Below are 17,535 nucleotides of genomic sequence, written 5' to 3'. Positions count from 1 at the left end.
AATGCTGGCCCCACCCCCATCCCTGACCCGGGCACGTTTAGTCCCTAGTTGGTAGACTGATTTGGGAAGGGTTAGGAGGCATGGCCTTGTTAGAAGAGGTGTGTAATGGAGCCCTTAATTAAATGCTTTCCTTTTTAAGCTGCTTTGGCCATAGTGTCTCTTGACAGCAGACAGACAGAGCAGTAACTAAGACACTCACCTTCCACAGGCACTGAGCACAGGGAGTCCATGCTTTTGGCTGGTCTGATGGTCGCCTTCTCCACTAAAGAGCAGAAAAAGCTTATTAAGGAAAAGCGTTCAGAACCACAGATCAGGCTGTAAGCACACAAGAACTTCCAGGAGCCTTTTCCAAGTCGTTATAATATATTTTCTCCTTACGGAGTTGCCCCATTCCACTCTACATGTTCCTATTTTCCTAATGGGGACTAGCCTTATGATAAGAGGGCACGGGTTTTTATTAATTTTTTAAATTAATATTTATTAATATTTTACATATAAAGGTAAGTTGTAACTTTGTCAAATGAGAAGTCCTGAATCCAGTTTAATTGAACAAAAAGTGTTCAAGGTGTTGGAGCAATGGATTAGAGGTTAAGAGCACTGGTCTCCCAGAGGACCTGGGCTTGGTTCCCAGCACCCATTTGGCACCTCCTGTCTGTAACTCCAATCCCAAGAAATCTGATGCCCTCTTCTGGCCTGCCAGGGTACTGCATGAACATGGCGCACAGACATACACTCAGGCAAACATCTATACGCACAAAGTAAGAACATAATGAAAATAATTTTTAAAAAGCACTCAAGATGAATTCGTGGCATAGACTCTAAGGGACTGCAGCAATCTGTCTTATCTGGAAGACTGGAGTGCGGGGTTGTTGGCTACACCCATACCTAGCAGTACCAGGAACCTAGGACATCAAATGGTGGCCTGGGTGAGGGGGGGGGTGCCATGGGGGGGGGGTGCCACCATCAGCTTTTCCCCAGAGGCTGTGCTCCATGGAATTTGTAGACTGTTCCTCAGGCGGTTTCACCCACCAGCCTCACCAAATGGACAGATCTCTACCAAACTGGAGTGTGTCTGAACACACACTGTGCACCGGGTATACTTTCTGCATCATTCTAGGCTGCCGTAGATGGGGCTGGGGAAACGTTTAAGTTTAAAGTGAGTCGAGAACCCAGTTGGAGCCTAAAACATTCATAGGTTAGAAACTTAGCTCCTCAGCACATCAGAGTCAGGTTATGGGGGCAGAGACCTCCCGAAGAGCTGAATGGCTTTCTTGTCGGGACGGGCCAGCTGCTGGGAGGGCCTGTCTTCCTTTCTCCATTTTCCATGTATGTTCTTCCTCCGCCACGTGCTGAGCAGCATGAGGTTCTCACCAGACGTCAAAGATGCTAGCATGGCCAAGGCCTTGGACTTCCTAGCATGTCGAACCATAAACTATTATTCTTCATTAAGTTACCTAGCCTCGGGAGTCTCTTACAGCAAAGGAAACACGATTAGAACAGCTTTTCCTTCTAGGCCAAGCTTGCTAGGGGGAAGAAGAGAACTTGGAAGCTAAGAAAGAAGTGCAGGACCAACTACCATTGAGGTAACTCTGGATTTAGATAGATCCAGGTTTGAGTCTCGACTCTGCTACTTTGGGGCTGGACAACCTCAGCCTTTTAAAGATGAAGCCTCCCCCCCTCCCTTTCTCTCTTTTGATTTTGGGCTTTTGAGACAGGGTTTCTCTGTGTAGCCCTGGCTGGCTTAGAACTTTCTCTGTAGACCAGGCTGGCCTCTAACCCAGAGATCTGCCTGTCTCTGCCTCCCAGGTTCTGGGATAAAGGCGTGCGCCACCATGCCCGGAAGATTACATTTACACGTATAAAAGACAACAGAGTTTTTAAGACTAAATGAGAAAGGACTATAAAGTAATCGTGTTGTTCTGAACTGGAATAAAGACTCAAGTAAAACTGACACATGGTGAGTTTCCAGACCAGCTAGGGCTACATAATGAGACTCTATCTCACAAAACAAAAGAAAACATAACAAAACAGCCTGTTGATGACTGGTAGGGTCAGCCAGCGCTTCACCTCAGGGGGAGATGGGAGGTTGTTCCCTAAGGAAGCAGCTAGAGCTGGTGCTAACTCAAATTAGGAAATAATTCATGCCTGTTTTGTTTGTTTTTTTCTTAAAATTTCCCCTTTTCCTCCCCTTCATCTGAACTCTTCTCTTTTAAGAGGTTCTGCCTTAGGCACTCGGCCCCCGGCACTTGGGGGTTCTCTGTGACTTACCACGTGGGAAGATGGGCTTCTGCGTGCCCCCCCAACCCACATGCTCCTCTACCCTCTGCACTCTCAGTGCCATGCCAAGAGTTTCGGGAGCCACTGTTTATACAGGATCATAAACTGACTTATCATCCTAAAGCTGCCTGGCCAGCGTCCCTACATCTGTGTATTCCGAGACTCACTTTGCCTTTGTGTCCTACGTCTGTCTGGTAACCATGTGTTGACCTTAAGGGCCAGGGTCCAGGTAATCAAGAGATAACCCTGAGTCAGCCCCCACCCTCCCTCCAAGCCCTGTAGCTTTCATCAATGGCTCCCAAGCATTCCAAAGTCCCTCTCGCTGTGGTAACTGAACACTGAGGATCTGTCAGCTCAGGCCTATGCTTAGAGGATGTTTTTGCCTGAGGTGTTGATCTGGCCTCCTGGAGGCGCACCTATTAGCCCCATCTCTTTAAAAAAATTACATCTTATGCATACCAGGCTGTCTTCAAACTCACTATATATCTGAGGATGACCTTAAGATCTGGATTCTCCTGCCTCTACTTTCTAGGTGCTGAGATCACAGGCATGTGCCACCGTGCCAAGTCTGGGCAGGGCTGCAGGGTTGAAGCTTGTGCCTCCTGCATGCCAGATAAGAACTCTACTGAGCTTCATCTCAGCTCTCACCCTCACGCCCGCCCCAGTCTTCTGGTAGCCTTTGTGGCCTTGGTTCATTCTGATGACTCCTTCACTCAAAGGTAAATCCCTGTGGCTTTGGTGGTTCCACAGCTCAGCAGTTTATTTTCATATAAAACAAATTTAAATTAAAACCAGTGTCTGGAATTTGGTTCAAAGTTCAGTGAGTACCTCAGTTTTTTTTTTTTTTCCTTCTTACTCTTTCTGATCTGTTTAGCTTTCTAAATGTGCTTAAACATGTCTGTCTCTCTGCTGCCAAGCCAATAAAATCGCAATCCTATTCACGGTTAATCAATTTTTTAAATGCCCCCGAGGGGCCCGGGAAATGACTCAATAGGGGACGTGCTTGCTCTGCAACGTGGAGACCCGAGTTTGGATCCCCATCAAGCACAGCCAGCCAAGGCTACAGCATGCAGCTGTAATCCCAGCGGCAGGGTGGTAGAGACAGATTGTGTGTGTGCTGAGGGCCATGGTTTCTAGCCATCCAGTCCAGCCAAAACTGTTCTGTGAGAAACCGTGTCTCAAACAGAACAAGGTGGAGAGGAATGGAGGGACACGCCTGACATTAACCGCCAGCCTCCACATGTGTGGGCCCGTGTGCTGGTACGCAAATGTGTGCACGCTCAAAGCGTACTCCACAGGCACATACACAAATTTTAAATGCCCTTTGTCATGGAAATTTTGACATATTGTTTCTGTGTGCCAATTTACTGATTTCCCTTTCATTTTCATGTACAGACGTATGTGTATGTATGTATATGCAAAGCTCTGTGCTGCATGCAGAGACCACACAGGAAGGTTACATTGTAGAGTTCTGTGCCTATCTCTGAGTACAGATTCTGTTAGACTTATGTCCACTAGGCACATGGTGCAGCCCTGGGCTTTAGTTTCTAGAGTTCCTAGCAATGCTGTTCTGGCTAAAGCAGTCACTCTAGCAACACTCAAGGTCACCAGGAGCCACTGTATTGACATCAGTGGTTTGTTCATTTTAGTCTTACATCCCACCATGGTCCAGCTGTCTTGGTTTTATTTCCAGTCACTTGGTTTTAAGAGCTTAACCCAGTGGCTCTTAACCCTGGCTGGGTGGCAGAACTACGTAGCAAGTTAAAAAAAAAATCAGATAATTAGCTCTTGCTAAAGAGAAACTGCTGTGGCTGTGAACCGTTCTCTGGGTGACTCTGAGTCACTGTTCTGCTGAGGACGTGACACCCCATGAACTCAGGCACCATTTGGTCCAGCACTTTGGATTCGTGCTTTTGAAAAATCACCTGGAGTAGTAGAACTCTTTCTTTCTTCTTTCTTCTTCTTCTTCTTCTTCTTCTTCTTCTTCTTCTTCTTCTTCTTCTTCTTGTTTCTTCTTCTTCTGTTTCTTCTTCTTCCTTCTTGTTTCTTCTTCTTCTGTTTCTTCTTCTTCTTCCTCTTCCTCCTCCTCCTGCTCCTCCTCCTCCTTCTTCTTCCTTCTTTTTCTGAAACCGAGTTTCTCTGTGTATCCCTGGCTGTTGTCCTGGACTCGCTTTGTAGACCAGGCTGGCCTTGTCCTCACAGGGATCCACCTGCCTTTTCCTCCAGAGTGCTGGGATTAAAGGCGTGCGCCACCATGTCTGCCTAGTAGAACTCTTTCTAATTCAAGATCAAAGCACACCACTTATTTCATCTTTCTTCTTATTTCATGTTCTCTTAGTTTTTGCCTTATTTCCGGCTTCCTCCATTCTGTAACAAACCCTCTCTTTGATGTGCTTCAGCATCCCTCATCACAGACGTCAGGTACTCACTGTTCCTCCCATGTTGTGCATGGAGAGTCCTAATTTCTTGATTGTATCGGTTCAGCCATGCTGTGACACTCTGTCCTTATCACTCGGGCTAGTTCTGTACTTTATGAAAGGCGTGTTTACCACAAAAAACTCCAGTTACACGTATCTACCCAGAATCCCTTTCCCTTTGCCTTCTTCACAGAGCTCTTATACTTTAGAGATTTAGTTTCTATTCCTCGTGCCTGTGATTGGTTCAGAACCCAAGTCAATCAGCCGTGGGACTGGTCCTGTGGTCCAGTGAAGGCTAATGAGAGCAGGGAAGATGCAAGCTGGAACTCTTGTTGAGAACTTCTGATGAGCAAGCTACCAGATTTCTTCTGCCTTTAGGGACTGCTCAAAGAGAAAAGCTGACTTTGCTAGCCATGGCTTAGGATGGCATGACACCAAGAGGAAGGCATGATGGAAAGGAAATGCAGACACTGTGTTACGTTACCCAAAAGCCTTCTCTCTATTGGAATGTCCAATTCTGTCACTGAACTGAATTTATTTTTATTTATAGTCAAAATCATGGGACTGCTGTCTACCATACATCCTTCAACATGCAACAGGTAAACACAACTAAGGTCTTTATATTTCTATGTCTCTTGTCATGAAATTATCACTCAGCCTAGACAAAAAATTTAGAAATATTACCTCTCATTTTCCCTATAGGAATTCACTTCTTCCCAACACTTTCTGACAATTTCAAACATTCACAGAAGTTAGGCTTTTCTAAATCTACCAACAAGCTTCAATATTTATTGGTATCATTCCATGTATTTGATTTGCTGTTCTACATCTCTGCTTCCCCAAGACATTTGAAAGTGAGTCTTGATATTTTGATATCTCATCTTAAATACTTCAACTGCAGCAAATACCTCCTAAGAACCATTCACATATGATATAAAATTTAACAGTTCCTCAAAATCATCTAGAAGCCAATGCATATCCACAGTTTTCTATTTGCCCTTAAAGTTGTCTTTGTAACTTAAAAAAAAAAAAAAGAAAGAAAGGGGCTGGAGAGATGGCTCAGAGGTTAAGAGCACTGACTGTTCTTCCAAAGGTCCTGAGTTCAATTCCCAGCAACCACATGGTGGCTCACAACCATCTGTAATGAGATCTGCTGCCCTCTTCAGGTACATGCAGGCAAAACACTGTGTATAGATGATAAATAGATAAACTTAAAAAAAAAATTAAAAAAAAAAAGAACAACAAACCTAAGCATCTAAAAGAAAGAAAGAAAGAAAGAAAAGAACAATCAAGCAAACCAGAATCTGGAGGAGATCTGACCCTTGTATCTGTGCCCTCACACTTTGCACTAACTAAGTCGTTGTAGAAGTTTTTCTTAGTCTTCTCTTCCGGACACAATATTCAGGATGGACTGATTAGATTCCGTATTGTATAGTGGTTTCCTCATTTCTTCCTTTTATCAATTTCTTTTCTTTGTTCAGAAATAAACCCATGGGGAAGCACCCTCACTTAAAACCACAAACTACTCTGAGGGCAAAGGGACAGGCCTTCTTTTATAGCAGCATTCCAACTAACAGAAAATAGCCATCTGAAGAAAATTATGGAAATAAACTGTTGCCGGCGAGATCTAACCAATGCTGCTGAAATACATACATGGCATATAGTACTTTAACCAAGTAGCCCAAACCAACTTTACAAACACCAAGGCCTTGGCATCATGTATCTCTTGACACAATCCGGACAGAGGCAGGCAGAGCACACAGTCTTTGTAGATTGTCTGAAAAATGTCCTAACTTCAGTCTAACCATAGGAAAACCTCAGACACCTCCCACTTGGAGGTACAGTTCTACAAATCTAGGGCTGGTGTTCTCCAAAGTATCCTGTTCAGAGAAACTAAAGAATGAGTCTATCCTGGAGGAGACTGAGGACGAATAACAAGCAAATGAAGTATAGATTCCAGACTTGGACTTGGACCAGAAAAAGGACACTTGTGGGACAACTGGTTAAGTATGAATTAAGATACAAAAATCAGTTTATGGCATTGTATTTGTATTATCTTTTTGTTTTGATAATGGTTTTATAGTTATGAAAGATGTTAGCATGGGGGGGTTAAGGATGGTATAGACATTGAACACTTTGTAAGTAAAACATCATCATCATCATCTTTAAAAATACAAACCTGAGTGAATCTGAAAGTTTCTGTTTTGGACCTGTTAATTTGAAGTTGATCAAGTATGAAACTGGGCTAAGAAAAGCCACGGTGCTGACTCTCACCTGAAAGCCTCTGCCCTCTCACAAACACACTCCCGTTTCTGCTCAGCTTGGATTTCGAGTCCGATCCAGAACGCCCCAGGTTAAATATTGATTTCCACTTCTTCGATTTACTGGAAAGCTTTCTCCTGAAATAGCCAAGCCATACAGGTGAATGGAAGGGCAATGCTTTGCTTTGAGACAGGGTCTTTATGTAGGCCAGGCTGGCTTCAACTCATGATCCTCTCTGCCTCAGTCAAGGGAATTGCAAAACTGAGAAAGGAAATAATAATTGTAGCCATTCAGCCATGAATGGCTCTGATATTTCTAGAAGTTTCCCTCTAAATTCCAAGTTGTACCTGACTATGTACAGCCTGTCTGGGGATGCCCTGGATGATCAAAGAAGTTAATGAAAACAGCCTTTTCCTCAGAACTACAGCCAAAGTTTGTCATCTATCAAAGGCAGGGGTGGGAGGCAAACAGAGGGAGCCGTCAGTGAGACAGTCAGAGATCACAAGCAACCACACAGGACTGAAACCCGGTAGGAAGTCTGTGAAGGAAGCACCGTAGCTCTGGCTCTTCAAATGTGCTGGGGTTTTGCTTTTTTTTTTTTTTAAAGCAGAGTGATCAAGCCAGAGGTGGTGGTGCATGCCTTTTGTTTTGTTTTGTTTTCTTTGGTTTTTTCAAGACAGGGTTTCTCTGTGTGGCCTTGACTGTCCTAGACTTGTTTTGTAGACCAGGCTGGCCTTGAACTCACAAAAGATCCTCCTGCCCTGCTTCCCTAGTGCTGGCATTAAAGGCATGTGTAAATGGCAGGCGGTGGTGGCACACACCTTTAATCCCAGCATTTGGGAGGCAGAGGCAGGTAGATCGCTGTTGGAGGCCAGGCTGGTCTACAGACTGTGTTTTAGAACACTCAGGGCTATGTAGAGAGATCTTTTCTCAAACAAACAAGAAAAGAGTAAACAATTAAGAGCATAGACCTCAGTTCTGTGCTTTCTGCCTGGTGGCCATATGGCTAGGATGAGAAAGGAGGCCAGTGAGGGAGTCTGGGGTGCTGCCGAGGAGAGCTGCGGCCTCACAGGTGGGATCAGTGGCCATTGCCAAGAAACACACAAGGGCCAGCATGCTTCTTGCTCAGCATCCTATCAGGCACGGGAATGAGGGTAGATGACACGGCATTGGCGGGGGAGGGGGCGTGGAGGGAGGGGAGGGGTTGGAGGTGGGGGGGGGTTCGGCTCATAAGAGCCTGGAACCACCAGGGGGCACCACAGAGGCAAGTCCTGCTTCAGATCCAACTCTGCCATGATATGGCCTGAAATTCAGGATGAAACCCTATAACCTGTGGTTCTCACAAGGAACCTTTTCTCTACAGTGCTCTCACTGAACACTGGGTCTTGGTTTTGGCACGTCTGTACAGTCAGTCTGAGACAAGTCTGCATACTTGTCGCTTTCTATCAGACTTAGCTGGGATAGGGCTGTGGCTGAAAGCAGAGAAGATGTAGTGGGGATGGTCTCTCTGAGGTACCCTTGCTCATCTCTGGGAGGGAGTCTTATTCTGTTTTGTTTTCCAGAGAGGTGGGATGTTTTCGGTTCTAAGAGGGTACAATCCATCTGCACTAGGAAACAGTGTTTCTTGCCTCCCCCCCCCCCCCAACAGCCCGGAAGTTCAGGTTTGTCATTCCTACAGCGCAAGCCTCTTGTAGTTACCAAGGTAACAGACTTCTTTCTCTCTAGATAGTTTGCTGTCTTGGGAGTGGGACTGACTTACTATACAGAAGGGACAACATCACTCAGTAAAAATGGTACCTTCACCTACTGCCTGCTAGAGAGTTAGGCCTTCTTCCAGGGTGGGGCACAGAGAGTGGGTAGAGATTAAAGTGGAGGAAGAAATAAGGACAGAAGATACCCTATGGGTACCAGTGATGATTTGTTTTGGAAGGGAGAAGGATGGTGGAGCTGGCTCAGCCAATAAAACGCTGTTACTCAACATGAAGACCTGAGTTGGATCTGAGATTCCAAGTAAAAATGCTGAACAAGGGGGTACATGCTGGTAATTCCAGCGCCTGGAAGGCAAAGACAGGTGAATCCCTTGGCCTCGTAGACTATTCAAGCCTATTCCATGAGCCCCAGGCCAGTGATGGACCATGTTTAAAAAAAAAAAAAAAAATGAAAGGGAAAAACAAAAGGTGGCTGGCTCCTGAGGAACAAGTTGCCCGTGGCCTTTACATACCTGCAAATCTGCACACACATGTTCACACAAACACATGCAAGTGTGCATACAGACAGACACAAAAAGGGGTGTGTGTGTGTGTGTGTGTGTATGTGTGGCTGGCTGGCCGGAAGTCAGAAATGCCATCCCCAAGTGCTACCACCAAGAACTCTCTGACTAGAGCGCACCATTTGTCCACTTGGATTCTGTCGTGGACTCGTCTCTATGCCTTTGGCAGTGTCATGTAAAGGTTGCGGTTATGGGGAGGGAGGGCAAATACCCATCTGCGGCGACTCACTTTTGTAAACTTCAGGCCTGTTTTGTCTACACTGTGCAAGAAGAGAAACATGGTTCACCTGGGTCTTTGGTCAGAGATAAGAGCTCACAGAGAGTCTAGGGCGGAGAGTGAAGGCAACAGCACTGACGATGGGGGACATTGTGGAGACAGCTCCCGTCTTGTCTAGAACATGTTTTTGTACCCCGCCTGGGCTGCGCCCCAACCCACACTGTTATCACCCACGGCGCTGAGACTGGACATCTCACCTCCTCTTCTCCCTGCCACCCCCAAATCCTTCAGAATTCTGTAAGAATGCCAATTACTTGCTGTCTGGTAACTCAAGGACCGTGTGGAAGAGAGTGCCCATGGGAGGGACGATTTCCGGCAGGCTGTTCTCTCGTCTTTCCTTTCGAGCGGGGTGGTTTGTCGCCAGGCTTCGGGCCTGAGCCTCCTCCAGGCTTACCAACTTCATGGGCAGGGACAGGGCTGGCAAGGTCAGGCTCTTCGAAAGGATACGGCTTTCTGGAAAGCAAAGAAATGAGTTTGGCTTGGGAGGAGGGCCAAGCTCCAGACCTAGTCAGCTCTTAGAACTTCTCGACAGAGCCCACTGTGGCATGGGCTCACAGGAGCCTGAGGCGGAGGCTTCACACAGGAAACTGTCAGCTCTCCTGCCCACAGTGCATAGAACGGGGTCAGGAAGCGGCTGCTTTCTGTACTTTCCGTGCGGTGACTGTTCAGTTCATAGACTCATTGATTCAGTTCACACATATTGATTGAGCATTTACTGTGACCCAGAGTTACAGTAATGGCTCTTTAATGTTGAAAAATCTGTTAAGTGCTTTGGTCAGATAAGAAAGTGGCTTAACTCACCTAAGAGGAGGCAGGAGATTGTGCTTTCCACCTACCACCCCCACCCCCACCACAGCTGAGGAACACACGCTCTAAGGCCGTGCATGGCTGGAGTCTACTTTCCTTAGGCTTCTGTCTCTAGAGGGAGAGATCACTGATAGACTGTACTATTCCCTCAGAGAAATGGGGCTCTTTCCTCAGTGTCGACTCATCTTGTAGCACTCTTATTACAGCCAGTTGTCCCTCCTCCGTGGTATTCCTTTCAGGATGAGAGTGATGAGGGTGTGGCTGATGTACAAGGATCTCCCTTCTCTGTCAATAGCTCTTCTTTTAAAAAAGTGATTTTTCGAGACACGTTTCTGTGTGTAGCCTTGGCTGTTCTGGACTCACTTTGTAGACCAGGATAGCCTCAAAGTCACAGAGATCTGCCTGCCTCGGTCTCCCAGTGTGCTGGGATCAAGGGTGTGTGCCACCATACCCAGCTGCCAATCCAATAGTTCTTAACTTGAGGCAATTTTGTACACCTTCCCCTCTACCAAATGGCATCTGGCAACATCTGGAGACATTTTGTTTTACTGGCTTTGAATTTGCTACATGACAAAGGATGACTTTGAACTCAGGATCATCCTGCATCCACCTCTATAGTGCTATGACTACAGGTGTGTGCCACCGTGCCTGGCTGCGGAGATGACTACTACTTCTTCTTCTTCTTCTTCTTCTTCTTCTTCTTCTTCTTCTTCTTCTTCTTCTTCTTCTTCTTCTTCTTCTTCTTCTTCTTCTTCTTCCCCTCCTCCTCCTCCTTCTCCTTCTTCTGGTTTACTTGCCCCACACTTCTGATTTTAAAATTATTATTTATATCTATGTGTCTGTGTGAGCATATACCATGTGTGTGCCAGTGCCCTCAGAGGCCGTAAGAGATTACCAAGTGCCCTGGAACTGGAGTTGCAGGCAGTTGGAGGCTGTTGGACACAAACTCCAACCCGTTGGAAGAGCAGCAAGTGCTTCTAACCACTGAGCAACTTCTCTAGCGCCCTCTGAGGACATTTTGATCATTACAAATGCACGTGAAAGAGCTACCTGCACGTGGTATCTGGGGCAGTTTCTCGATTGGTGACTGATGTAGGAGGGTCTAGGTCACTGAGAATAGTTGGTTTTGAGTACAAAAAGACCATCTGAGAGAGGCATGAGGAGCAAGGCAGTAAGCAGCACTCCTCCAATGGTCTCTACTTCAGTTCCTGCTTCTAGGTTCCTGCCTTGAGTTCCTGCCCTGCCCTCCATCCATGAAGGCTAGTGAGCTGTATGAAATGAGTCCTCTCTTCCTCAAGTTGCTTGTGGTCATGGTGTTTAGCACAGCCATAGAAAGCAAACTGGGACACTCCCAGAGTGTTCGCTCATGAGCAGCGTTGATATCACAGGGGAACTTCTTAGCAGGGCACCCTTTTCCAGCCACACTCCAGACTGTTTAGATCAGAAAGTCTAGGCATGAAAGCCCATCATCAGGTGACCGTGACAGACACTTGCGTTGGAAACTACTTTTAAACATAAATGGTCACTGAGGCAATTATGATTGACCAGATTTCTGATTTAAATTTGTTTCCCCCCAACCCCCCACCCCCAAGACAGGGTTTCTCTATGTAGTCTTGGCTGTCCTGGACTTGCTTTGTAGACCAGGCTGACCTGGAACTCACAAAAATCTGCCTGCCTCTGCCTCCCTGAGTGCTGGGATTAAAGGCATGCACCACTGTGCTAGGCTGCTTTCTCCTTCTTCTTCTTCTTCTTCTTCTTCTTCTTCTTCTTCTTCTTCTTCTTCTTCTTCTTCTTCTTCTTCTTCTTCTTCTTCTTCTTCTTCTAAAAGCTCATAGAAGTTCAAACATCACAAGGCAGTTCCCTCATAGGGTTCACTATGCCATTTATGAGCTGTACACAAATGCACTTTTCCCCCCTGTATGCTTCCCACCTAATACAGGGCAGAAGAAAGTACTCAGGAAATGGCGTTCTGGATTTACATGTGAGTGTGGACACACAGCCTCTGCTCATTTACGGTTTCAAGGGTTGGGGGAAGGCATAAGGCTCTTCTAAACATAGTAACAACCACACAGGAGAAGGGATGAGGCCCATACCTTTACATGGCAACGGACTCATTAGAAAGAGAACGCACTGTCCCAGCTCTACCAACACACCACATTCCAGGGAGAAGCCAGGTATGCATTGGACCGGAAACATGCTAAATCCACATGCAAAGGCTCCCATTGCTCCATCATGCAGATACATATCTAACATGGTCTCTGTGGCCTGTATCTGCCGCGCTGGAACTGTGAAGTATCACAGCTAGCAACACACGGCATTCGGTATACAATATGATAGTCGGCCAGAGCTAACACTGGCCCCGCCCACGTTCATGCCTGATTATTTGCTTGAGATGGTGTCTCATGTAGCAGTGCTGGCTGGCCTCAAACTCGCCCTGCAGCCAAGCCTGACCTGGAATGCCTGCTTTCCCTGCCTTCACTTTCATACTCACTTCTTTGGGGGCCCCTTGGTTGGTTGGGTCAGTAAGTGAGAGGCTAGGTTTGTAGGGGTGGGGCATGGGAGAGGGGGCGGGACATGTCATCCGGGAGCCATTACCATCTTGCTGCGGAGCCCCTGGAGCACCGCCGCTGAAGATTTGATCCGCATGATTCAGTATGAACTCAATCACCACCTGCTGGACCCGTACTGCCAAAAAGGCTGCGTCTCCATTGCATATAGTGGCTTCGATTTTTTTACACCTGCAGGGAAGCAACATAATTCGGGGTGAGTCGGCCTCACGTCAGGAGGCAGTGGGGATAGGTGGGCGGGCCTTTTGCATGGGCCACGGGCCTTAACTTTTCATGACCAGAGAGTCTCCTAACGGTGGGGAAGCCGAACCGAAACCCCACCCCCACCTCTACCTCCTCCCGGGTAGAAGGGATATCACTGTCACGTGGTCTACATGACAGGACTATAAACACTGCCCATAAATGTACAGAGCAGACTTTTTTTTTTAATACTTCAGAGGAATCCCTTCCACCTTTCCCCAGTTGTCCCACGGGTCAAGTCATCGTTAGTGATTTTCATGAAGCAGTTGATTCAAGGTATAACCATCTATGACTTCACCAAGGCCAAGAAAAGTCGCTGCGCCAGGAGACCGGCACTCCGGAGACCAAAAGGGCCTTTTCAAGAAATGTTACATACAGACATGGCCATAACTTTAGCCACACTGGGATTACAGCCAACAAATGCCTGCTTGGAAGCAGAGTTTCCAAGCAAGCAAGCCAAGATCTTAGAGGCACTTTATATATGCTATAAAGAGATCACTTAGTCATGGGTCTGTCTTCCCGGGCTTTCACTTTGAAACACCCAGGCTTTGCTTCCCTGTGTGGGCTGGTCTGAGACCATGGGGGTGTTAGTTACCTGAGGAGGTTTGGGGCCCACACCAGGGCCAGGTTCCGGGCATGCATGTTGGTTTTGCTGCTGAATGAAGCGATGTGGGCCAGGTGTCGAATCAGGTATTCCAAGGTCCTGAAAAGAGTTCAGTCGTTTGTTTGAATTTTGACAAAGTAAGACGTGCCAGTGCCTGTGTGAAGATGGCCACTTGGAGGGCATATCCAAGCTGGGATGTAGGGCTCTTTATATTATGAACTTGGAAGGAACGTTGGGAAGAGATCAAGATTGAGGAGGGTAGGTAGCCTCCTTGACTCCAGGGCCGCTGACTCAGGACGGGGACAGGTGTTAGTGTTGTCAGACGTCAGCTGAAACCACCAGAGCAGATCCAGAGGCGGGAACAAAGAATCCCAGACCCGCAGGCCCTGGCCTCTTACTGACAACTTGCTTCTTCTCCACCCTGGGAAAATTCACCTCCCCATGATCCCCAAACAGGTCCTCATCTCGGTTCTTGGAGGACATCCGTCTTAGCTATAGGCTAACACGGTTCTCGTTAACAGGCCCATTTCACAGACCGGCACTTGCTCTTTCTAACCCAGCACTGGGAACATTAGTACCATCTGTGCTAATCCGTGAGGAGGATGAAGGCGCCCCGGGCTAATCTTAAGGAGCCAGTAGAGATAATAGCCAGTGCTCATGGTCACAGTCACCCCCAGATTTAAGGCCATCTGGGTTTCCAAAGGTTCACCTACAGTATATTTCTGGTTATGAACTAAGGATATCTCCGTGAGGCCAGCTTGTGTGATGGGGATGACTTTCTTTGGGACTCTGATGCGTGCCCCTACAAGTGGAGGCAGGTTGTTCTTGGCTGCCAGTGTCTCTGGTTGGCTCCCCGCTTACCCTGATAACACTGACTGCTCATTAATTTTCGAGTGCCTCCAGGAAAGCCATCATCCATTCGCTTTGGTTGCCATGCCTCCCTGGGGGCCTCCTAGATGTTTTGCCACACCGAGTGAGTCTGAATGTTTATTTCTTACCTATAATGTGGTGGGGGGAGCTCCTGGATGACATTCTGGATTCGGGCCAGCTGGTCCTCTTCTGCGCAACGAGACACTGCTTCCTGTGGTGAAGAACCCATAGCGCCCAGTGAGTACCAAGGAGCCAGGACGCTGCCTATGTGTGCTGGTCTTATTCAGGACTCAGGTCCTCCAGCCTTACGACTGTGCACCTGCAGATCCGGTTACAGAAGCATTCTTGTCTGTGGCTGGTAGCCAGCCCAAGGCCCTTTCTGAGTCTCACTGAGTCAAGTGTCTTTGCCCTGTACGCACATAGGGGTGGGTGGGTCTCTGTGTGCCCTGGGATGTTGTTTTGTCTGAGAAAGAATGTGTAGGACCTAAACGTGTCTTGTATGGCACAGTCATAGATGCTCGCATTCCGAGACACGGACAAGACAGAGATGTCACAGGGGTGCACACCTACTTAGCCCCTGTGGGTGTGAACAGCTACTTACTTGTCACCTAGCCTGCGACTCTTCCATGACTCCCCAGTCCCCAGTTGCTGCCTATTTTGTCTGCCAAGAGGCAGAGAAGACGTGCCTTTCTTATCAGGGATAAGAGTTTTGTCCCCAGGATCTGGTGGCCTTGCCCTGGTTTGCTATCTGCTTGTATCCCGTGTGAGTGTTGTGTTCCCGTCAGTCCAGGGCCTCGCAGGGGAGGCAGGAACACCATGAAGACAACGTGACGACAGGCTGGCTCCCGTCCACCTCTCACTAGCCGGAGGCTGCTGTGGGACACCAGCACTCCCGAAGAGTCTTCAATTCCAGCCTGGTTTCCTATCTCGAAAATATATCCTGCCTGTGTGTGATGATTAAAATTGATGGTCAAGTTGGCAGGACCTAAAAACACCGAAGAGACAAGTCTTTTTGGCATGCCCGTGAAGGACTATCTAGATTAGGTTAATTGAAGCGAGGAGACGCACCTTAAATATGGGCAGCACCCCAGTTCCATAGGCTGGGGTTCTGTACTGAATAAAAAGGGGTAATAGCGAAGCACAAGCATTCTGTTTCCTGACTCAGTGCCACGTGACTAACTGCCTCCTGCTCTCCCAACTGTTTTGATAACCACTGCCGGCTGCACCATAAGCAAAAATGAGGGTTCAAACCTGTGGGCTTTGTACGTTCGTTCAACCTGCATGGATTTGTTAGCTGGCATTGCTGGCCTGTGCTGCCATTGTGGAGGACTGGGTGTGGCTTAGCCTGCACAAGGCCCTGGGCTGGATTTCCAGCCCAACAAAATAAATAATCAAACAGACATAGTTCCTTGTACTGGCAGTGCATGGTTTGGTGCTTCTCAGAAAGGTGACGCAGGAAGGCCATGAGTTCAAGGCCTGCCTGCGCTACAGAATAAATTCACATATCAAGATCCTGTTTCAAAAACCATTATATTTATTATTAACATTTGTATGTGAGTGTATTTTCACATGGCATATATGTGAAGGTGGAGAACTGTGTGTAAGAGTTGGTTCTCTCTTTTCATGATGTGGATCCCAAGGATCAAACTCAGGTTGTTGAGCTTGGCTGCAAGTACCTCTAATCACTGAGCCATCTTACTGTCCCCTGTCTTAAAGCTTTAAAAAGGCCCGTGCCTCTAGCTCAGTGATGAAGTTCTAGGTCTAGTCCCAGGCACTACAAAGCAAACAAAAGCCCAAGAACAACAATAAACATTCATAGTTATACTTTCAGCCATGATAGTTTTTAGAAGCTTACTGCAGAAGCCGATGAACTTTCGGGACACCCACTGTCTGCCGGGCCCTTCTCTCAACGACATCTGCTGTGTATGTTCTGACTTAAAAGGATTCTAAGGTCCCGCCTGGGTCTCCCTGCGCCTTTCACCCCGGCTCCCACACCACTCCTATGCTGGACAGTGTATGTGTCAACATGCTCCAGTTCCCTCATTTGCTTATCTGTTTTAAATTAAAATTTAAAGTAGGCATACAAAGTGATGGGTTTCATTTGGGCATTTTAATTCTGTGTGCACACTGGCACCAGCCAGAGAAGTCTTTTTCCTTCTTGTGTCCATCTCTGCCATATTCCCTTCGAAACTGGGTCTCTCACTGAGCCTGGACCACTAGTTAGCCCCAGAGATCCTGGTATCACCTGTATCACTCCACAGGTGCCTGGGACTTCATCCAGTTTTTATGTGAGTGATGAGGACCAGCACTCAAGTCTTTGGCTTGGGCATCAAGTGCTCTTCCCCACTGAGCCATTCCCTAGCTCTTATCTCTTTTTATTTCTTTTAAAAAAATAATCTATTTAAATTTTATCTGCATTGGCGTTTTGCTGTGAGCTGCCATATGGGTGCTGCTCTTCCAGAAGACCCAGGTTCCAATTCCCAGCACCCACATGGCAGCTCATAGCTGTCTTTAACTCCAAGATCTGACACCTTCACACAGACATACATACATCTATCTATCTATCTATCTATCTATCTATCTATCTTTGGGCTGGAGAGATGGCTCAGAGGTTAAGAATGCTGTCTGCTCTTCCAAAGGTCCTGAGTTCAATTCCCAGCAACCACATGGTGGCTCACAACTATCTGTAAAGTGATCTGATGCCCTCTTCTGGCCTGCAGGTGTGCATGTAGGCAGAACACTGTATACATAATAATAAATAAATAAATTAAAAAATATATATAGATGCCTACTATTTTAAGATGGCAGTCAGACATCTAAATGTTGGAAATTTCAGTTCTCTTTTCCTAAGAAGAGGGAAATGTGGTTTGGAATGTCATTGCCACAGCTCTCACTCTTCTAGTGGGTGTGCCTGCTGCGAACAGAGCCAGCAGTGGCACCTGCTG

General features: G+C 47.0%; 1 protein-coding gene across 2 annotated transcripts in view; it reads right to left on the bottom strand.

Moving 5' to 3' along the window:
* ARHGAP31 (Rho GTPase activating protein 31) overlaps window positions 1-17,535 on the bottom strand; it is a 117,871-nt gene that overhangs the window by 12,497 nt on the left and 87,839 nt on the right. The window contains exons 4-9 of one of the 2 annotated variants that reach the window (XM_084801293.1): window positions 14,719-14,801; window positions 13,712-13,819; window positions 12,905-13,047; window positions 9,757-9,955; window positions 6,969-7,093; window positions 200-262 (exon numbers count right to left, since the gene is read on the bottom strand). In XM_084801293.1, coding sequence (XP_084657419.1) covers window positions 200-262; window positions 6,969-7,093; window positions 9,757-9,955; window positions 12,905-13,047; window positions 13,712-13,819; window positions 14,719-14,801 — 721 coding nt within the window. Of the gene's footprint in view, window positions 1-199; window positions 263-6,968; window positions 7,094-9,756; window positions 9,956-10,303; window positions 11,050-12,904; window positions 13,048-13,711; window positions 13,820-14,718; window positions 14,802-17,535 lie in introns of those variants that run through there. The other variant, XM_084801294.1, reaches the window with a different exon arrangement.

Source organism: Acomys minous, assembly GCF_964271855.1.
Source record: "Acomys minous genome assembly, chromosome: 11".
NCBI lineage: Eukaryota > Metazoa > Chordata > Mammalia > Rodentia > Muridae > Acomys > Acomys minous.
The sequence above is the reverse complement of the archived record's forward strand: the minus strand, read 5'-3'. Positions and strand labels throughout refer to the sequence as shown.